General features: G+C 42.0%; 1 protein-coding gene across 1 annotated transcript in view; it reads right to left on the bottom strand.

Annotated features, from left to right (window-relative positions):
* Positions 1 to 612: 612 nt before the first annotated feature.
* tmx4 (thioredoxin-related transmembrane protein 4) overlaps positions 613 to 23,218 on the bottom strand; it is an 87,169-nt gene continuing 64,563 nt past the window's right edge. Inside the window, exons 3-8 of the mRNA XM_063056191.1 lie at positions 20,548 to 20,593; positions 17,470 to 17,598; positions 16,779 to 16,824; positions 7,600 to 7,701; positions 4,746 to 4,809; positions 613 to 2,949 (exon numbers count right to left, since the gene is read on the bottom strand). Coding sequence (XP_062912261.1) covers positions 2,660 to 2,949; positions 4,746 to 4,809; positions 7,600 to 7,701; positions 16,779 to 16,824; positions 17,470 to 17,598; positions 20,548 to 20,593 — 677 coding nt within the window. The 3' untranslated portion in view covers positions 613 to 2,659. The remainder of the gene's footprint in view (positions 2,950 to 4,745; positions 4,810 to 7,599; positions 7,702 to 16,778; positions 16,825 to 17,469; positions 17,599 to 20,547; positions 20,594 to 23,218) is intronic.

Here is a 23,218-nt window from a genome sequence, read left to right as displayed (position 1 = left end):
GGATACCCTCCGGAATGGCACATCACAGATGAAATCACACACACACACATATTGCAATGAGTATATGTGTTTGAAAAGTTGGAACATTTCCCCCTCCCACTCCCAGGGCATTCCTCTTCAGTTTGGTCATGGGTTAATCATCCCTGCCCTGCATAGTCCAGTGACTAGCTAACATGCTCTTATGTGAATAAAAGCTCCCCGATCTGAGATGTGAGAGAGGAAAAGCAGCAAACATACATTTTGTGAAAAGACCTCCTCCAACCATTGGAATTGGGATGACATTTCGATGGAAACAGCTATCAGAAAACCATCAATGGTCAAAAACAATCAGGCTTAGAAATTACAGATATCCAGGTGAAATGGATGCAGCATTTCACGTGTGCTCAATGTGCAAAACTAGGGCAAAGATCTTTGGAGTAGTCTGTGGTAGAAGCCCAAGAGAAGATTAAAATTCCCATGGAGAACCCTGGGAGGTAAGATGACATACCAGAGCCTGCTTGACACATTTGTTATGCCTATCAATTTGCATTTCTTGTGCACAAGTCCTTGAATTCTGTATCCATTAAATGGTGCAATATGCAGAACTCAGCATCAAATGGCAAGATCGTTCAGAAATAAGACAAGTAGTGTACAAAGGCATACTTTTATTGCATTTAACAGAAATAAAGAGGCCACTAGAAATATTACCTGTATTGTAAAAAGTATGTCTCTCCTTCAAAAAATAATAAACAGAAGGTGCTGTGCCAAAGTGATTATATACATTCTGCCTTCTAACAGGTACTGCTGGTAACGTATTGTAAAGCTCAAGTGGAAAGATGGTACCATTAATCTTTTGGTCCATGACACTTCCATTTTGCCTGGCTTTACAGTTATAGAAGCATCTACATCTTTGAGCTTCAACTATATTCATCAGTTAGCACTGCACAGCACAACAATAAAACCTCTTAAAATACAAAGACGATTGGATAGCCATTTTTTTGTTTTTACAGATGCATTCATCGTGGTCACAATGTAGAGACATGAAATCTTCCAGAAGCCTCTACGTGACTTGTAAACAAGGTCAGCCAAACTATGGGCAAAGCAATAAATACAAAATATAGCAGGTACTTCTGCCTTTATCTTACAAAACAGGTACATAGTGGACACTATTCTCATAAAATACAGAAGGTAATTTTAAAATACAGCCTTCTGTACCCTCATAATACAAATCCAGAAAGAAATATTCTTTACAAAAATAGTACAAATCTTTGCAATGCAAACCCAATTTTATAATGAGGGAGGATACCCACCAAAGAGCAAAAGTTCTGTTAAAGTCATTAGAAAAACACATGGGTCATGCAAACTTACCAATATATTGCTTGAAGTAATTTAAGTGATACATTCCAGAATAATATATTTGCATTTATTTTCCAAAAATCAATGGCTCCCTGTTCCTTGAAAGTTATAATTCCACCCACATGCACCAACAGGTCCTTTAAATTTATCAACAATTGATGAAAACTTCATGTAGTCCAATATATAGTTTTTTTTTGGAAAAGGTACAAAAATCAAGGAAAGTACTGCCTGTGCTTTATGAGAGTTGAATCCTTCATATATGGGAGGAAATAAAGGGAGTTTATCAGAAATGTAAGCTGCATTGCCTCTAGATATCAAGCTTTACCCAGATCGGAAAAAACAATATGATTCAGGCTAATTACTGTGTGTGTACCTAAAAGGGATAGACTTCAAAAGGTTGGTGATTGGGATTGGCTCCATTTCTGGAGCAGTCTGAACACACAAAACATATTAATCAGGAACGGGAATTAAAAGCCACCCACAATCAGAAACACTACCGCTTGAGGGCCGCAGATGCTTCTCTTTCCATTTTGACAGAAGACTTTAACCCACCTACTGAATCACTGAAGGGAGGACCTGCACATTACTGACAACTAGCTCTGCCTTTGCAAATAATGCAGTGTGAAGTGTACAAGTGTTCTTCAATTTACAACATTTCTGAAAATCACCAAGCCATCCACTGCCCAAGTTCAAAAAAATGCTTGAGTGTCTCAAAATTCACCCTTGTCAAGTTAAAAGTGCAACAAAAAGAACCAAAAGTTCCAACTAATCTATTTCCGTTAATACAAATCCCACTTTTTAAACGTAATTTTACCGGTTTATTGAAGTCACTTTTCCAAGTGTAATGGGCCCAAAACTGCACACTGACTGCACTCAAATTAACATATGTTGATGCTTAAACCTTCCAACTTCTACCTAAAGATAGAATTCCTATTAAAATGTATGTTGTAAGAGGATGTAGAGGAAGCCCAGGGCATCACTGGTTGGGGCAACACTTCTGTATACTGTTGACTAACATACTATTTGCTTTAAAGATAACCTCTGTTTGCACATGTGTGGACAGCAGCTAAAGCATACTTACTGAATAGCTGCTGATCTTATCGGTATGGAATATTCATTAAGCCGTTAAAAGGAAGCTTTAAAAATACTGCACAGGTCTACCCTGCATATTATATTTGTTCAAGATTGTCATAGCCAATAAATTCAGAAATGAAAAACAAAAACTGAATACAAACAAGCCAATTTAAATGTTTCTAAAAATTGGTTGAAGTCCCCAAAAGCGCAATTCTTTGGTCCAACTTCTGGTGATTTATTAATTGTAGATTTAGGAGTCTTCCTTCGGTTTTCTCTTCCTGACCACGTTGTCCACCTCATAGTTGGAAGATGTTGCTTCCAACTCCTCCTCATGTTCACCATTTTCAAGATCATCCTCAAAAGGGGAATCTTCTCCACTGACCTTGTCACTCAAACCATCCCCTTCTGCCTCTGCCTCTGCCTCCACCTCCGCCTCCGACCCATTTGCTTCCCATTCTGGAACATCTTGACCCTTCTTCTCCGCTTCATCAGAATCCTCCTCATCAGCCTCATTTTCTTCATTTTCTCCTTCAATAACCTCTGTCAATAAAGATATCAGACATACAGTATTCTCAGACACAATCACTATGTAACAGACTAGTAGCCACATGTTAAATTCTGTTCACCATTTCACAACGTAGCCAACAACCAGTTCCTAATACCTGGTGTCCCATGTTTTAAGAACTATTAAACCATCTCCTTACCCATACTGCACCACTTTTGCACCAAGAAATTACTCTGAAAGCTTTACTAATATTTAGAAAAAACATATAGCACACAGCCCAGCTTTAATCAAACAGAGAAGGTTCCACATCATTTCACCCTCATCATCCCTTCACCCCAGGCCCCCTCAGGTGCACTCTTCCACAAAGCACTGTGCACCCAGCATGTGGTCAAATAATGGCCTGCTTCTTCTTTTGCATCTTGACATCTACAGTATACAATAAGTGAAGCAAACTTGTTAAGTTTGACTCTCATTGACAAGTGAAAACTGGAAGCTTGGTAAGGTGTGGACTCACAGATACTGACACACATTTCAATAACATACTGCAGCATTAGTTACAACATTATCAAGTAGACTCTTTGGCCAGGTTTCTGGAGGTACAAGAATAATGAAGAAGAATCTAAGTGAGCACCAGCTGATCCAGGAAGAAATGTGCGGTTATCTGCAACAATCATAACTACACAACCAAAAAGCAAGTTGATTAGTTACTCTTATCATCCATTTACCAGGGCAGTCCGATCTAGGCTGACATCTCGCCACAGCTGGGGAGAGACTGGACCATGGTTCCACGTCTCATGACAACAAGTGAACGTCAGATGAAAGGTGACTGGACTCAGCTATGGGCAACCCCATCACACATCCCACAATTTCATTATTTGACCCACACTCAACCCTCCCTGCCCTTCGGCCTTCAATCAATCACTGGCCACCCAGGCATGGACACCAGGAAGAATCAGCCCAAGTCTCAGCTCCTGCAGCCCTTCAGGGAGCAGTCTGAACACCAAGTACTGGCTTGCTACTTAAAGGGCCTCTCTACCCACTTACCATAAACTCAAAGAGCTCTTTTAAAGAGCTGCAACAAAGCACTGATCATTCCTGCTCCAGCCTCCATGTACATGTAAGTGAACCCAAGTCATTCACAATAAAGCCAATGTTGTGGAAGACAGCAGTTTTTGAGGATGGGTGGGCAGGAAATATGTCAGCTTCTTTGCGAGCTTGACATGTTTGCCTCAATGATGAGAGGTGAACAGATCACTTTGTGTTTTGATGTATTCCTTTGGCGAGGCCTGCAGGGTCACCATTAGAGCAGTATGATTAGGTATCATGTTTACTGTCAAATGCACACATACAGGTACGTACATGCACAATGAAAAACTTGCAGCATTATCTCAGGCCCGTTGCATTAGAACTGCAAAAGAACCAGATTGGCCGGTGGGGAGGGGTGGAGTGGAGGAGGGAGAGGGGAAGTGGTCCTCCCAAAGTTGCTGCTTAACCTTCCTGAGTTCCTCCAGCAGTTTATTTGTTGCTCCCTACTTCCCTGGCCACTGTCTAATTCTCCAGCATCTAGGCAGCTCTGCAATATGGCTGGCAGTGGTCTGAAAACATGGCCAAAAACTGTTGCAGGCCCTGCTACGGGCTCGTCTTGTTCCTTGCACCCATTCACCTTCCCCACAAAAACAGCAGCCCACATGCTGAAGGCACCAAAACAAATCTGCATTCTGATCAACACTCCTAAAAGCGAAAAGGGGTATGCACAGCAGCGGGGTGCAAGCTTACTGCTAGGTGTACAACACTGCGGTGTGCAAGAATACCCAAATCAAGACGCTCTTACCTGCTGCTTCGAGCTTATGTTGACGCTTCGGTGGACATAAACAATCAGCAATTAAGACCAAAATCTAAAGAAAAATGACATAATTGATCACTGACTTCTCAGGAAATGGTTAATGAGTGTGACATTCCAACATTACACCAACAGCTGTGCAAGGACAAGTGAAATCAAGAGTGGCACGCTGAGCTGAGGTGCCACCTCACAGCTCCACCTGTCGCTGCTGACTGCGTGGAGTTTGAATGTTCACCCCACATTTATAGGCATCCGTTACTCTCATGAGACCATGGATTTGCGCCTTGGAAGGTTTCCAGGGCGCAGGCCTGGGCAACGTTGTATGGAAGACCAGCAGTTGCTCATGCTGCAAGTCTCCCCTCTCCACGCCACTGATGTTGTCCAAGGGAAGGGCATTAGGACTCATACAGCTTGGCACCGGTGTCAACGCAGAACAATGTGTGGTTAAGTGCCTTGCTCAAGGACACACGCGCTGCCTCAGCCAAGGCTCGAACTAGCGACCTTCAGATCACTAGACGAATGCCTTAACTACTTGGCCACGTGCCAACACTGCAAAGGTTTCCCCCAGATGCTCCAGTTTTGACCCAAAGCCCAGACGGCATACAGGTTGGTAGGCTAACTGGCCACTGCAAATTATCCCCAGAGGGTATGGGAGTGGTAGAACCTGGAGGCAGAGGGAGATGGAAAAAATGTGCAAAGAAGGATAATTTGATAAATGGAGGATTGGTGTGTATGGGTGTTTGACAGTCAGCATGGGCTTGGTAGGCCAGAGTCATATTACCCATCTAACTTCTATAACTGCTTTGAAACATCAAAATAAAAATTATTAAAATTAAAATCTGAATCCGCACTCATAATTTACTTAGACTCACAAAGGAGCACATCTTTAAATAAAATCACAAGGCACCAAGAGAATACAATAAATTCAAGATATCACAATTATAAAATGTTGCATTGTTGTAATTACTGCAATTAACAGGTGATACTGCACAGTCACAAGGTATACAACACAGGCACCAAAATAAATTGGACCTTAGTCAGAAGCTCTGAAGGTAAAAAAGACAGTAAGCATTGGACTCTGGTCTTTGGAAATGCAGAGTTTACAGATTATATTACACCTGGTCAAGCACTGGAGGCAATATTGCATGGGATTGAAACTTGCCCAAGTACAAATTTGTTGAAATGGCCATTTTATGGAGAATTGAGTAACAAATCTTACACTCCTCCACACCCCTCCTTCATTGCTGTTCCCCATCCTTGTCTGTGCTCTATTACTCTTTAGCTCTATACATAACATCTTGTGCTCAAAAGTTCACTGTTGGCCTTGCAGTTGTGCCTTCACGCTTGCAATCTCAAACAGGGTTTTTAATCTTTTTTCTTTGAGCCACTTAAAGAAGTGCTGCCGCTACTTGCAATGGGCTGGTTTAGAAGTGTAAAAGTAAAAAAGCTAAAAAAAAGATCAAAGGGACTGAGATAGTAATAAAAAGAAAGCTTACAACAAGCACGTATCACAAAGTGTTGACCAATGCTTGTAAAACTTGTTAGGCCACAAGGATCAGCAGACAGCAGCAGCTTTTAGTTTATGTAGTAGCATTTTAATCATCAGAAAAACTCCAATAAGAGAACATAATTGGGATGGTACTGGACTCGTTGGCTCTTCAAATTAGTTTCAAAATTCACTTTAATTCACTTATTTTTGAAAGTTACAAAGTATTTTTCCAGTAACTTTGATAAGCTTAAAGAAACATGGGAGTCAGGTCTCAAATGAGTTGGAAGGGTGGTGTGAGAATTAAGGCCCCAGTGAGTTGGAAGACAGCATGGCCAACATCCTCTGGTGGCAATCACAATCTTTTTTCCCCAGAACAGAGGAGTCCAGAATTAGGAGGGTATAGGTTTAAGGTGAGAGGGGTGGAGCTTAAAGAATACGAGGAGCAAGCTTTTCCACAGGGATAGTTGCGAAATCTAGAACCAGCTGCAGAGGTGGTGGCGGCAGATACAATCACAATTAAAAGCTGTACTGGTGGGTCCCTCTCCCTCCTGTCTTCTCCTATCATTTTGGATCTCCCCCTCCCCATTCCACTTTCAAATCTCTTACTAGCTCTTCTTTTAGTTAGTCCTGACGAAGGGTCTCGGCCTGAAACATCAACTGTACCTCTTCCTAGAGATGCTGCCTAGCCTGCTGCGTTCACCAGCAACTTTGATGTGTGTTGCTTGAATTTCCAGCATCTGCAGATTTCCTCGTGCTGGTGGGTACTTGGATAGGAAAGGAGTAGAGGGATGTATACTCAATGTGAGAAAGTGGGATCAGCATGAGTAGACTTCACAGTCCGCATGGATGAGGTGGGCAAAAATTCCCTTTCTCTGCTGTATGTTTCCATAAGTCTACAAGCCAGGTGCCAACTATCAGAATTTCTGGATAGTCAGTGAGCAGATTGTTGTTGTTTTACCTCAAAACATAATCCAATACACTTCACAGAAGCAATCAAACAGGACATGATGCCAAGCCTCATTAGAAGAAATCATAAAGATAGGTGCTCAGAATTTTGTTCAAAGAGACAGGCTTTTAAAGGATCACCTTAAATGAAGAGGCCGAGGCAGAGATGGAGAAGTTTCAGAAAGGGGTCTAGTCACCTATAGTAAAAATTGCAATTACATCGGTGTTGGCATGTTAAGAATGTGAGCGCAGGAAAATCAAAATATATTACTAGCACTGTATCAGTCTGGAATGCAAAGCGAATTTTATCTGGGATAGCCAAAAGATAAGTTACAAAGGGTTACTAAGTACCTTAGAAAAAGCATGGCTCAGTTCACATTCAGAATTATCACATTGGGGATACTAGCTTACCAGGCCAAGGATGAGACCAACCACGAGAGTAGCCACAGCAAAGATGACGTAGGAACCCCAAACTGGAATTCCCAGTGTATCAGTCAGGTAGCTATGTAGTTGCTGTAAATCAAAGAGAAATAAATGGATTAGTTTTTTTTCCAGGACTTCCCATGTTAATGCTAGGATCTTCACCTTCCTACTATTTACATACGGGGGAGGGGGGAAGACTGCTAGCATTTCTCAGGATAATCTGCAATCCTAGTTGTCTCTGATGAGAATCTGGATATTCTTAACAACCCTCTGAACCGGCAACACATGCAAGAACTGCAAGTCAACACCTCAGCTGCAGGGTGGGTGCCATCAACAAAACAGAGGAAGTTTTATAAATCACTCATCTTATTGAAAATGCATCCCAGAAGGTCTGAGAATGAGGCCTAAATTTAGGTACGTACTATGAGAGTTCTCCTTAAGGGCGGCACAGTAGCGCATTCACTTTACAGCACCAGCGATCACTGATTGGAGTTCGATTCCCACCGCTGTCTGTCAGGAGTTTGTATGTTGTCCTGTGACCGCGTATGTTTCCTCCTGGTGCTCCAGTTTCCTCCCACATTCCAACTATGTACACCGTTAGTGAGTTGTGGGCATGATTATGTTGGCACCAAAAGCATGGTAAACCTTGCAGGATGCCCCAAGTACAATCCTGGGGTGGACTATGTTGGTCTCTAATGCAAAACAATGCACTATATGTTTTGGTATTTCAATTTAAGTTTGACAAAAATTAGCTTTATCTTTAAGTTGATCGAACATCAAATGCTTCGAATAGTTGCTTGCAGCCAATTCGTTGGCTCTGCTATCCAGAATGTTCACTGCAGTTTTAGCCCAATGATCTCAGCAAACAGTCTATACCATACAGCAGTGGTCCCCAACCTCCGGGCCGCGGACCGATACCGGACCGCGAAGAACGCAGTGGTGCAGTGGAAGCCAGAGCACACCCAGCACATCTTTAAGAAAAAAGCTGATATAAACAAGCTAATTAATTAGGTGCCGCCCGGCACATAAATGTTGGCCCAGATCAGAGGCGATTGCCGATTTCACTTGCTCTATGCGATGTTCACTTCTCTTTCCAGGGCGCTGAAGCCTTTAGCTGTTCCATTGTTTGGTCAATTTAAACGCCAGCCCAGACAGACTGAAGAGACAGAGCTTTCAGGATCGAGGTGACATGCTGAATCTACACAAACTTCTAATAAGGTATAGGCGCTGCCGTGCTTTCTTTGTAATGACAGTTACGTGCTGGTCCTAGGACAGATCCTCTGACACTTTCCAGAGACAGAAACGTTGATCCTTAATGCCAAAGAATTTAAAGTTAATGACCCTCTCCACCTCAGTTCCTCTCATGAAGACCGGCTTCTGGGCGGCACCTAATTAATTAGCTTGTTTATTTCGGCCTTTTTCTTACAGATGTGCTGGGTGTGTGCCGGCTACCGCTGCATCCCTGCATGCTTCGCGGCCCAGTATCGGTCCGCGGCCCGGAGGTTGGGACCACTGCAATACAGGAATAGCAAATTAAAAAATAGCTCTAATATTCAGTGATGCAACAAAGATTAACAGCAGAGAAATGCTCTATTCCACTGAATCAAATTAAACATACAAATAAGGGAAAATCGGCAGATGCTGAAAATTCAGAGCAACACAGACAAAATGCTGGAAGAACTCAACAGGCCAGGCAGCATCTATTGGAAAAGAGTAAACAGTCAATGTTTCACGTCAAGACCCTTCATCAGGACTGATGAAGGATCTCATCCTGAAATGTCAACTATACTCTTTTCTATAGATGCTGCCTAGACTGCTGAGTTCCTCTAGCATTTTGTGTGTGTGTGAAGCAATACAACTAGTCAGCAACCGATTCTGAAGTAAAGACTGCACCTTCCCATCATAACAAACTCAACACCACGCATATTACTCATTTGAATATCTTTCAAGGCCTTTCGCAGCAGTACTATCACGCAATATCTGACCAAATCACTTAAAAAAGGACAGATAACCAAGAGCTTGATCAAAGATGTAGGTTTAGCAAAGTGCCTTGGTGGAGGTCCTATTGTAGCAAGTGCTGCAGCCAGTAGAAACACAGCCCAGAGCTCGAGCACTCTGCCCTAACCTTCAGTGCTGTTCGCATGGAGTTTGCACGTTCTCCTGGTAATTGCTTGGTTCTTCCCTGGTCCTCAATTACCCTCACACATCCCTCAGACAAGTGAATTGGAAGATTTATTGGCCACTGCAAATTGCCCCAAGTTTGTACCGTATGTGAGTGGTATACTCGGGGGGATGTTGATGGGACTTGGTGGAGAATAAAATGGGATTAACATAGAATTAGAGAAAGGGGTTCCCAGCCTGGGGTCCAGGGGTCCAAGCACCCTTTGGTTAATGGTAGTGGTCCATGGCATTAAAAAATGTTTGGAACCCCAGGATTACAGTAAAAGGATGATTGATGAGCCTATCTCCATAGTGTGTCACTCTGACTCCATAAGAGGTGAAAGGAGAGAGGCAGAAGGTTTAGTGAGAGTAGTCGAAAGCTTAAAACCATGGAAACTACAAGAACAGTCTCGGTTGTGGAGCAATCAAATTCAGATATGATCCAAAGTCTAGAATTTAACTGTATAAGAAACCGTATATGGTTGTGGAGTTTGGGGGAGGCAACTCTTGAAGAACCCTATTAAACAAGGATGTGAATTTCAAAACTGAGATTCTGCTCTGCCAGGAGACACAAGAGGTCAGCAAGTACAACAGTGTTGGAACAGGACTTCAGACAAGTTTGGCTATGCAGTAATTAGCCTCAAATCTGAGCCTGAGCAATGGCGTGCTGGAGTAATGAAATCTACAGTTAATGAGCGAGCACAAAGCTTCAACAGCAGGTTAACAATACAGCAGGAATAGGTCGGACAATGGAACGGGGGCAGCAACAAGACCAGCCGAGCAAGTGCAAAAGCAAAATCTGGAAAATGCCGGAGAACTGAAATAAAACCAGAAGAAAAAAACACTAGAAATATTCATCAGATAAGGCAGTAACTACAAATTTTAAAAAATTGAGTCAAAGTTTCAGTTTGTTGGTTCTACCGTTTGAGTGGTGAAAAGGGCCCCTAATTGCCACTTTCTCCCAACTCTAAACCCTTACTATATGGCTAATTTAAAGCAAGTTAACATCTCCCTTTCTCTTAAAATCAACTTCAAATTTTTTTAGCATCTATTTTAAAATTTAAAGTGTATAAATATTAAATTTGGGATGCAGTTATAAAACAGCAGAGAATTTGAGCAAGCAGTGTTGTATGCTACAAGAATATTCAAAGCCCTGTAAATTACTTTGCACAGATCAATAATTTGCCACTTGCACTGTGCATTGCAATAACATGCACAAACAGAATCTTCAGACCTTCATGGCAACTAATTTGCAATCCCATCTGTGGAATTGGCCATGGTAACTTGTTCAATTTCTTCTTTGGTGACTGAGCAATTGCAGAATCTTAATGGAACTGGACTGATATTCATCATGTACTCTATTCAAACTGAACATGAAATAAAAAGACAGGTTATAGACACTGAGGTTGCATGATGCTGCCCATCCATTTGCTATTTAGTTTCAATATAAATAAGCTTGTCATCTATTCTAGACCAACTCTCACACTTGAACTGAGATTGCAACCTGTCTGCAAGTTAAAATCCAAACCTTCAACCCCTGGGTTAACACAAGGGCAGCCTGCTCAAAGGCAGTACTTCTGAAGCATCACTTTCATGTCCCATGACTCTCTTTTACCCTTTATATGCTTAAAAAAGCTTTTAGTATCTTGTTTGTTATTAGTCACCAACTACCTTTCATAATTCATCTTTTCCTTCGTTAGTTCCCTTCTGCAAATTTTGAAAAGCTTCCCAATCCTCTATCTTCTCACTAGCTTTGGCTTCCTTGTATGCCCTCTATGTCTTGTATACAGGCCTAACATGGGCAAATGGAGTAGAGGGATACGGGCCTAACGTGGGCAAATGGCGTAGAGGGATACGGGGCTAACGTGGGCAAATGGAGTAGAGGGGTACGGGCCTAACATGGGCCCCATCACTGCTATTTCAACACATACATGAACTAACACTATTTAAAAACTGCTTGCTCTAAGCAGTGTTGTGTCTAAATGCCACACAATCACACACGACCGATGCTAGCAAGAAGCTGTTCAGCAACTGTCTCCATCCTAATTAAGTGACACAGTGTCCCGCATAAACAAAGGAAATCCTGATTATTTTCTCGATTAGTTTTGGCTCATTAAAAGTTGTCTCAAATAAGCGGCTGTCCTGATTAACCGAAGGCCCAATTAACCAGAATATGACAAACAATATTGCACCCAGCAGACTTCCAATCAAAGAAACACCCCTCTGCCTTCTTAACACCAATCTATTGACATAAAAGAAAAACTGGTCACCTTCTATATGGCAAGAGAATGACCCATTATCATCTGTCTGAGCATTCAGCTCATGTGGATGCCATAGGTTTAAATACTGGTGATCAGGCTTCCTCGATTATAACGAAAAGGTGATGCTGGAAATACACAGCATGTTGGGCAAAGAAGGGAAAGTGGAGAGAGAATGAAGAATTTGGGATGTCGCTGGATTGGAGTATTTTAGTTAAAGGGAAAGAATGGATAGGCTGGGCATGTCTCAGAGCACAGGAACCTAAGCACAGACCTGACGGAAGTATGTAAGATTATGAAAGGTGGACTGACAAAATAACTTTCACGTGTTAGGGGTATCCAAAACAAGAGGGCATAGGTATAAGGTGAAATGAAGAAGTTTTTAAAGAGGATCTGAGGAGTAATTGTCTTTAGAAATAGGGCGTGGTTAACTCTTGGAACTTGTTGCAAGTGGAAGTGGTGGAATCAGATATAATTAGTCATTTTAGCAGACACTTTAATGAGCAAGGCATAGAAGGATATGGGCTAATGGGATCAGTCAAATGGGATTAACGTAGATGGGAGAGAAAGGTCAACATGGACGTGGTGGGCTGTTCAGTCCATTTCCATAATCTACAAGTCTGTGACAATGACATAAATTGTCGTGGGTTGGCCCAAACTTCTTTTTTCCCCCAACTGAGTTCCAAAGTTGCATCTAGATTTTGTGTTCAATTTTCTGCCCAGCAAGAAAAAAGTGCTTGACTGGAATAGAGTAATTCCTTGAATAGTGAACAGTAGATTTACACATTTTCACTAGCATCTTTAGGGTATGCACTTGAGTCAAAACCATTTTCTTTTGCAATGATTGCACAGCACATTCTGTGTTTAGGAAGATACTATACCAGAATTACTAGAGTGCATTTTACACAGCTTAATTTTGTTCAACAATAAGTTTTCCAGGAAAAGCTTGGAGACAGTGCTAAAGAGAGGATAGGCAGGTGATAGAGAAGGGACGCATTCAGACCAATGGCTTGAGATGTGTATCTTAATACGAGGACTATTATGAACAAAGCAGATGAGCTTAGAGCGTGGATCAGCACTTGGAGCTATGATGTTGTGGCCATTATAGAGACTTGGACAGTGCAGGAGCAGGAATGGCTACTTCAAGTGCCAGGCTTTAGATGTTTCAGAAAGGACAGGAAGGGAGGCAAAAGAGGTGGGGGCATGGCATTGTTGGTCAGGTATACTGTCACAGCTACAGAAAAGGAGGAAGTCATGGAGGGATTGTCTACTGAGTCTCTGTGGGTGGAAGTTAGGAACAGGAAGGGGTCAATAACTCTACTGTTTTTTTTTAAAAAAGACCACCCAATAGTAACAGAGACATAGAGGAGCAGAGAGGGAGACAGATTCTGAAAAGGTGTAATAAAAACAACAGGGTTGTTGTGGTGGGAGATTTTAATTTCACAAATATTGATCGGCATCTCCCTAGGGATAGCGGTTTAGACGGGGTGGAGTTTGTTCGGTATGTTCAGGAAGGTTTCTTGACACAATATGTGGATAAGCCTACAAGAGGAGAGGCTGTACTTGATCTGGTATTGGGAGATGAACCTGGTCACGTGTCAGGTCTCTCAGAGGGAGAGCATTTCGGAATAGTGATCACAATTCTATCTCCTTTACCATAGCATTGGAGAGGGATAGGAACAGACAAGTTAGGGAAACATTTAATTGGAGTAAGGGGAAATATGAGGCTATCAGGCAGGAACTTGGAAGCATAAATTGGAAACAGATGTTCTCAGGGAAACGTACGGAAGAAATGTGGCAAATGTTCAGGGGTTATTTGCATTAAGTTCTGCATAGGTACGTTCCAATGAGACAGGGAAAGTATGGTAGGGTACAGGAACCGTGGTGTACAAAGGGTTTTGTAAATCTAGTCAAGAGGAAAAGAAGAGCTTGCGAAAGGTTCAAAAAGTGATAGAGATCCAGAAGATTATAAGGCTAGCAGGAAGGAGCTTAAGAATGATATTAGGAGAGCCAGAAGGGGCCATGAGAAGGCCTTGGCAGACAGGATTAAGGAAAACCCCAAGGCATTCTACAAGTATGTGAAGAGCAAGAGGATAAGATTAGAGAGAATAGGACCAATCAAGTGTGACAGTGGAAAGGTGTGTATGGAACCGGAGGAGATAGCAGAGGTACTTAATGAATACTTTGCTTCAGTATTCACTACGGAAAAGGATCTTGGCGATTGTAGGGATGACTTGCAGTGGACTGAAAAGTTTGAGCATGTAGATATTAAGGAAGAGGATGTGCTGGAGCTTCTGGAAAGCATCAAGTTGGATAAGTCACCAGGACCAGATGGGATGTACCCGAGGCTACTGTGGGAAGCGAGGGAAGAGATTGCTGAGCCTCTGGCAATGACCTTTGAATCATCAATGAGAACGGGAGAGGTTCCGGAGGATTGGGGGGTTGCGGATGTTGTTCCTTTATTCAAGAAAGGGAGTAGAGATAGCCCAGGAAATTATAGACCAGTAAGTCTTACTTCAGTGGTTGGCAAGTTGATGGAGAAGATCCTGAGAAACAGGATTTATGAACATTTGGAGAGACATAATATGATTAGGAATAGTCAGCATGGCTTTGTCAAAGGCAAGTTGTGCCTTACAAGCCTGACTGGATTTATTGAGAATGTGACTAAACACATTGATGAAGGTAGAGCCGCAGATGTAGTGTATATGGATTTCAGCAAGGCATTTGATAAGGTACCCCACGTGAGGCTTATTGAGAAAGTAAGGAGGCATGGGATTCAAGGGGACATTGCTTTGTGGATCCAGAACTGGCTTGCCCACAGAAGGCAGAGTGGTTGTAGATGGGTCATATACTGCATGGAAGCCAGTGACTAGTGGTGTGCCTCAGGGATCTGTTCTGGGACCCCTAGTCCATGATTTTTATAAATGACCTGGATGAGAAAGTGGAGGGATGGGTTAGTAAATTTGCTGATGACACAAAGGTTGGGGGTGTCATGGATAGTGTGGAGGGCTGTCAGAGGTTACAGCAGGATACTGATAGGATGCAAAACTGGGCTGAGAAGTGGCAGATGGATTTCAACCCAGATAAGTGTGAAGTGCTTCATTTCAGTAGGTCAAATATGATGGCAGAATACAGCACTAATGGTAAGACTCTTGGCAGTGTGGAAGATCAGAGGGATCTTGGGGTCAGAGTCCATAGGACACTCGAGGCTAAAATGCCGTTTAAGAGCCAAGAGGTAATGCTGCAGCTATATAAGACCCTGGTCAGACCCCACTCGAAGTACTGTGCTCATTTCTGGTCGCCTCACTGCAGGAAGGATGAGGAAACCATAGAAAGGGTGCAGAGATTTACAAGGATGTTGTCTGGATTGGGGAGTATGCCTTATGAGAAGAGGTTGAGTGAACTCGGCCTTTTCTCCTTGGAGGGATGGAAGATAAGAGGTGACCTGATAGAGGTATACAAGATAATGAGAGGCATTGACTGTGTGGATAGTCGAAGGCTTTTTCCCAGGGCTGAAAGGGCTAGCATGAGAGGGCATAGTTTTAAGGTGCTTGGAAGTAGGTACAGAGGAAAGGTCAGGGGTAAGTTGTTGTTGTTGTTGGTGGTGTTTTACACAGAGAGTGGTGAGTGCATGGAATGGGCTGCCGGTGGCAGTGGTGGAGGTGGAAACGATAGGGTCTTTTAAGAGACTCCTCAATAAGTACATAGAGCTTAGAAAAATAAAGGGCTATGGGTAGGGGCATGTTCAGCACAGCTTTGTGGGCCAAAGGGCCTGTATTTTGCTGCAGCTTTTCTATGTTTCTAACATTCTCCAGGAATAGAAACCAGCATATGAAGGGTAAAATTACAAGAAATGGTGTACAATTTATAGGCATTCTTCTTAATTTACTGGATTAATGGATAATCCAAATATAATCATTTAGAAGAGGGATTTAGTGGAATAGATACAGCAAAATGTCTTTCCCTGATGGGAGAATCTGGGCAACAGGGTTCAAGTGAAAAATTACAGCTAGGCTGTTTTGAAGTGAAATCAGAAAACCCTAGAGGATATAGCAATTCTGCAGCACATTCCCTCCTGAGGCTAGGAAAGCCTTGACAATAACAGGCTTTAAGTTTAAGGTTCATTTTTATCTGATGAAGCTATCAAGGGATATAGAGCACAGGGAGTTGAGTGGTGCTGAGGACATCAATCACTGACCATCCCACTAATATTCCCACACTCCAAAGTTATCAGAAAGCATGTTTGTTTTAAATCTGATTCTCTGCTAACTTACTCACAACTCCTTCAAGAAAGTAATTTCCAATGCCACTTTGAGAATTCAATTAAAAATGGCATTATAGTCCACAATTTGGAGACATCAATAAGATTTGGAGAATGGTCTGCTCATAAATCACTGTCAATTACATCTATCAATTCATTTCAATAGAATCAACCAATAAATCATCAGCTGGGACAGAACAAAAGCCAGACAGTCAAAATCTCTGGGACACCTGACAAATAATTCCACCAGCATCTCAGTCTCACCATCATGACAATGAAAGCAGTACAGAACGTAGAGCGGGTACGTACCATTCATGCCCACTTATGCAGACCATTTTGCATTCTGGCAACAGTTAAACCACTGACTACTTTTAGCTCTGATTGTTAAACAAATTTATTTATTTAGATAATCCATCTCTCAAATTTGTGATACTCTGTCAGTAGCAGATCAATTACTCTGTGAGAGGTTTTGTACGGCTGGCACTTACTCTAATCCATACAGAGAGCCGGAAAAGACCTGCCATCCCAGACATCCTGAAGGAGGAAGAAATAAAGCAAATTAATAACAGGAACTAATTAGCTCTGCCATAGCATAACAAAGCAACTCAACAGAACATAGCCATTTGACCACAGGATAATGGAGTCAGAATCAGCTAGCATGGCTTTAGTGGGCCAAATGGTCTCCTGAGCCGCACGATTCCATTCCAAAAGGTGAGTGCGAATTAAAGCTCAAATTGTCTTCTAATCCTGATGATCAGGAGAATTCGGATCTTCAGGATCAGCCTTGTGTGGTGACTCCTCCTGACTATTATTCTTTTAACCTTTGCTACTTTCCTCAATTATTTATTTCACTTCAAACATTTCCCCACCTTAGCCATGTGCCATATTTTCTGATTTCACTGACCATCTATGTAACACCTCATCTCTGTTCCCAGTTCCTTTTCCACCCAACTACATCCCAAAGAACACAGCAAACAGCACAAGTCTGGCAAATCCATTCACCGGTCTCGGAGAGCAAATATCTTCATAAATAAATGATTCAGGCAAGCAAGAACACACAGCTTTTAAAAAGTATACTAATGAAATATACTTTACTCTTTTACCTACAGAGCTAACGTGTGCTGTGCAAAATCAGATCTGCCTCTTTTTGCCCCAATAGAAAGAAATGCAATCACTTACACAATGGAAGATGGGGATTTCCACCCACTGATCGACTCCACAGCCTCCCATTTCTTCTCCTTAATGAAGCTTCGGAAGTCTTCCAGCATCCGTGCGCCATGGTACTTGCGAAAAACCCCTTCTTTAGCACTGCAAAGAGAAAGGCAGAAGTGCTTCAGAACTGAGATGTCATCAGCAGACCCTCAAAGTGAGTCTCACTTGCATTCAAAACAATACGATTAGGCAACTCCCATCAATGTATGTAACCAAGATAAAGTGGAGGGAGGTTCAATGTGCTGCACACAAGAACTGAAGAGTGCCATCGATCGTCATAGCACAGAGACATGCCTTTCAGCCCACAAGATCACTGCCCATCAAGCACACATTTACAAACCCCATTTCCAGAAAAGTTGGGATATTATCCAAAATGCAATAAAAACAAAAATCTGTGATATGTTAATTCACGTGAACCTTTATTTAACTGACAAAAGTACAAAGAAAAGATTTTCAATAGTTTTACTGATCAACTTAATTATATTTTGTAAACATACACAAATTTAGAATTTGAATGCTACAACACACTCAACAAAAGTTGGGACAGAGGCATGTTTACCATTGTGTTACATCACCTTTCCTTTTAATAACACTTTTTAATCATTTTGGAACTGAGGATACTAATTGTAGTAGATTTGCAATTGGAAATTTTGTCCATTCTTGCTTGATATAAGACTTCAGCTGCTCAACAGTCCGTGGTCTCCGTTGTCTGATTCTCCTCTTCATGATGCGCCATATATTTTCAATGGGAGATAGATCTGGACTGGCAGCAGGCCAGTCAAGCACACGCACTCTGTGTCTACAAAGCCACACTGTTGTAGCCCGTGCAGAATGTGGTCTGGCATTGTCCTGCTGAAATAAGCATGGACGTCCCGGGAAGCGACGTTGCCTTGATGGCAACATATGTCTCTCTAAAATCCTAATATACGCCTCAGAGTCAATGGTACCTTCACATACATGCAACTCACCCATGCCGTGGGCACTGATGCACCCCCACACCATCACAGATGTTGGCTTTTGCACCTTTCGCTGATAACAGTCTGGATAGTCGTTTTCATCTTTGGCACAGAGAACTCGATGCCCGTTTTTTCCAAAAACTAGCTGAAATATGGACGCATCTGACCACAGCACACAGTTCCACAGTCTTTCAGTCCATCTGAGATGAGCTTGGGCCCAGAGAACTCGCCGTCGTTTCTGCATAGAGTTGATGTATGGCTTCCTCCTTGCGTAATACAGTTTCAAGTTGCACTTCTGGATGCAGCCACGGACTGTGTTGAGTGACAATGGTTTTCTGAAGTACTCCCGAGCCCAGGTGGCTATAATTGTCACAGTGGCATGATCAGCCATTATCACAGTGAATGGCGGTGCTGGCTCGAAGGGCCGAATGGCCTACTCCCGCACCTATTGTCTATTGTTTATAGCATGACGGTTTCTTAGGCAGTGCCGCCTGAGGGCTCAAGGATCACGCACATTCAACAGTGGTTTCCGACCTTGCCCTTTACACACTGAGATGTCTCTGAATTCTCTGAATCTTTTTACAATATTATGTACTGTAGATGTTGAAAAACCTAAATTCTCTGCAATCTTGCGTTGAGAAATGTTCCTTTTGAACTGACTAACAATTCTCTCACGAATTTTGGCACAAAGGGGTGAGCCACGACACATCCTGGCTTGCAAAGACTGAGCCTTTGATGGATGCTACTTTTATACCCAGTCGTGATATCTCACCTGCTACCAATTAGCCTGCTTAATGTGGAGTCTTCCAAACCGGTGTTACTTGAATATTCTGTGCACTTTTCAATCTTATTTTAACTCTGTCCCAACTTTTGTTGAGTGTGTTGCAGCCATCAAATTCTAAATTTGTGTATATTTACAAAATACAATTAAGTTGGTCAGTAAAACTATTCAAAATCTTTTCTTTGTACTTTTGTCAGTTAAATAGAGGTTCACGTGAATTAACATATCACAGATTTTTGTTTTTATTGCACTTTGGAAAATATCCCAACTTTTCTGGAAATGGGGTTTGTAGATTGATCCTAACTTTTTATTAGTTTCTCTGTTTTCATCAAATCACATTGAGACCAATCCCATTTTCTGTTCTTATTTTCCAGTGTTGCTCAACTTCCCCTTATTACACACAGGAGATAATTTACAGAAATACTATGAAAATCCCAAATACAGCTCCATCAAAGAGCAACACAGAATGTAAAGATCCAGCAATGTCAGCAGATTGATAAATGTTTCCCCGCCAGGGCATCATGCACCAATAGTTACCTTGAGTTACCTTGTGTTCCAGAGGTAGGAGTCTGAGAAAAGTATGTAATTCAAGAACATTATCCCAATCCTCAATAATTATTCCACCTACGGGACAGTCTGAATTTTACAGTTCCCATAATTGTCACTTTGTGGTCCCACAAGTTAAATTTACTGCAGAACAGGTTATTTTGTACAAGAGGACTATGACATCAGAACTGTTTCCCATTCCTATTCATTCAACATCATCTTGCCTTGCGCGTGAATTAACTTACATTCAAAATACATTCATGCTCCTTGCCTCACTAATTCAAATGTTAGGAGAATGCTCCACATTCTAATCAATCTCCTGGATGATTCCTCCTGAGTCATTTGTGCAAATATTACATATTGTGTCTCCAAGCTTTGGTCTCACTATAACAGGAAACATTTTCTCTACTTCAACCCTATCAACACTTTCCATCCTCTTCAAGACTTCAAAACATCTGGATTAAATGTTGCTGGTGGATGAACTATCCCAACTTAAAGTTAACGGTCATCAAATCAATCAGGCTTCAATCACATCAGCTCTAGCTAGGTTTGAACACTGATGCCTGGTAATTGGAGAACAGTGGAGAAAAGAGTATTTTCTTCCAGGTTTTTGGTTGTAAATAATCCGATCATTCTGACAATTGGTGGAAATGACGCTTTGCATCAATAAACCTGATATTTGTCAGCAAATCTAACTTGAATTAAGACACAGCATTAAAAAATGAGAATGGAAAGAAACATCATAATAATCCTTTTACTTACTGATAAATGGTTGGCAACGTCGTAACAAAGAAGCGGCCACTCAAACCTAAGGAAAAGATTTTGAAGGAAAGCATTTATGACAGTATTGTACTCTAATGCCTTATCATAACACAGAATTATTGATTTTTGAAAAGATGCAAATTAACTTTACATTTACACATCATGCCCTAAGAGCCCAATGTACTGAGCATGATGTGCATTCATATTTTTAACAAAAACCTTGCATTTATACATTACCTTTCATCACCTCGGGACCTCCTAAACCAAATTAAGTACATTTGTAATAATAACACATGTCTTCCAGTAAATGCCTTGAGCTTTAATCATTTGAAAGGATTTAATTCCTGGCCCAATTTGGAACTCAGTATAGCCACAAACAAGGCATGGTCACTATTTCATATACCAATTTAGGAAACATACCAACACATGCAGGCAAGACAGGAGAGACAGATAAATCAATGTAATCTGCATTCCAAAACAAAACTCTAGTTCAGACGTCTTGGTGATATGGGCTCAGGCCTTATCCAGACAATTGTTTTGAATGCTACTGTGTTACATGTTTACTTAATTCAATCAGGCAATGACAAGAATAACATAAGGGCTTTAAAACTCCAGAATACAGAAGCATAAGCAGCACAAAGCAGAATCACACAGGTTTATGACATATGCAACGACGAAAGGGAGAAATGACTGATTGGACAAAATTCTGCTAGACGGAGCAGAGTGGTAGTGGAGGGGAACTGATTAGGTCTGGAATCCAAAAAGAAGCGTAGAGCTTTGAGACCTTCCTGATGGGGGATGGAAGTATATAAGGACTGGACATCCATGGTGAAAATAAAGCGGTGGGGGCCAGGGAACTTAAATTCATCGAAAAGTTTAAGAGCGTGTTATTCTGAGCAGCATGTTTTGTGGAAAACGATTGCTGGGACTTCAACCCCGATTTCAGCTGAACTTTCCAGACACGAATTGCGCTCTTTGGGGGGTAGGTGTCTTTAAATTCCTGGTGGTTGGTGTTGTGGTGCCGCTCCAGATTCCCTCTTTTAGTCAGTGCTTGTGTTTGGTGGCACAACATACATACACACTTGTCTTTCATCAAGGTAAATACAAATTCCTCTTCCCATTCTGGATGGAATTTGTATGTTTTCACCTTCTTTCGCGGAGCCTCCGCTATGCTATCAGGAGATCACGAGCGATTGCCGATTGCATCGCCTCTGATCTGGGCCGACATTTATGTCCCAGGCAGCACCTAATTAATTAGCTTGTTTATTTCGGCTTTTTTTCTTAAAGACGTGCTGTGTGCATCCCGACTACCGCTGCACCACTGCATGCTTCACGGCCCGGAGGTTGGGGACACTGCCGTATATTGATGTTTGCGACAGTCTGTACTCTTACCTAGTCTGATTGGTCACTTTGATGCAGCACAAGCTACGCTGAAAACGCGGTGCATGGTGGGGGAGCTACACACGTGCGCACTGGGCAGAAAGAACAGAACTAAACCCCCGCAACCCGGAAAAAATCTCTCTTTACAAACAGCTTTTTAGAGAAAATATTGCTATATTACCATTATCCTAATTAGTATTACTTACTTTTATAATGCTCACATTGCAACAGTATTTGTGTATTTATTTTTGATTTTTCTTCGGGATCTACTGGGAAAGTCTCAAAGATCGACTGGTCAATCATGATCGACGGGTCGGTGACCCCTACAGTAGAGAATTGTAATAGTGGCCCAGCTTTGGCTCAACAGGTTTGGGCAAGCTCATGCTGAGGCTCTAAATAAGTAAGGAAGGAAGTTTCAAAAAGTTTTTTTTCTCTGTTAGAACATAGCTAGTGCGCTGAGAATGGATCTTTGTGAGATGTGGGGAATTTGAGAGACCTCCAGTCTTCCTGAACTACATCTGCAAGACGTGCATCGAGCTGAAGTTCAGAGTCTGTATTAAGGAACTGGAGCTGCAGCTCATGCGTGAGAAAGAGAAGGAAATTAGTCGAAGGTACAGAAAGGTAATCACCCTTAAGTTGCAAGAGGCAGATCCCTGGGACCATAAGGAGAGAGACAGGGAATAGGCAGATGGTGCAGAATACTCCTGTGGCCATTCCTCAATAACAGGAATACTGCTTTGGATACTGTTGGGGAGACAATCTGCCGGGAGAAACTGCAACAACCAAGTCTCCGACACAGTGCCTGAGGAATTGGTGCAAGGAGGTAGGGTTTCAGATTTCTGGATCATTGGGGTCTCTTCGGGGAAGGTATGCCCTGTAAAAAAAAGGGTGGCTTACACCTGAACCGAGGAGGACCAATTTCCTTGCAAGAAGGTTTGCTAAAGATGTTGGGGAGGGTTTAATCTAATTTGGCAGGGGAATGAGAACTGGAGCGATAGGGCTGATGATGGGGTAGTTGATATGCAAGTAGATGCAGTGTGTAGCGAGACTGTGAGGAAGGACAGACAGGTGATAGGGCAAAACTGCAGTCATTGGGATGAGTTTTAGTCTAACAGGGTGCCAAAATCAGAAAGGGTGATTAATACAAGACTGAAAGTGTTATATTTGAACGTACACATTATACAGAATAAGATCGGTGAATCTGCAGCGCAGTTAGAGATTGTGGGCATCTCCAAGTCATGGCTGAAAGATCATGGTTGGCAGCTTAACATCCAAGGATACACATTGTATC

This window comes from Mobula hypostoma, chromosome 8 (genome assembly GCF_963921235.1).
Source record: "Mobula hypostoma chromosome 8, sMobHyp1.1, whole genome shotgun sequence".
Taxonomy (NCBI): Eukaryota; Metazoa; Chordata; class Chondrichthyes; order Myliobatiformes; family Myliobatidae; genus Mobula; species Mobula hypostoma.
The sequence above is the reverse complement of the archived record's forward strand: the minus strand, read 5'-3'. Positions and strand labels throughout refer to the sequence as shown.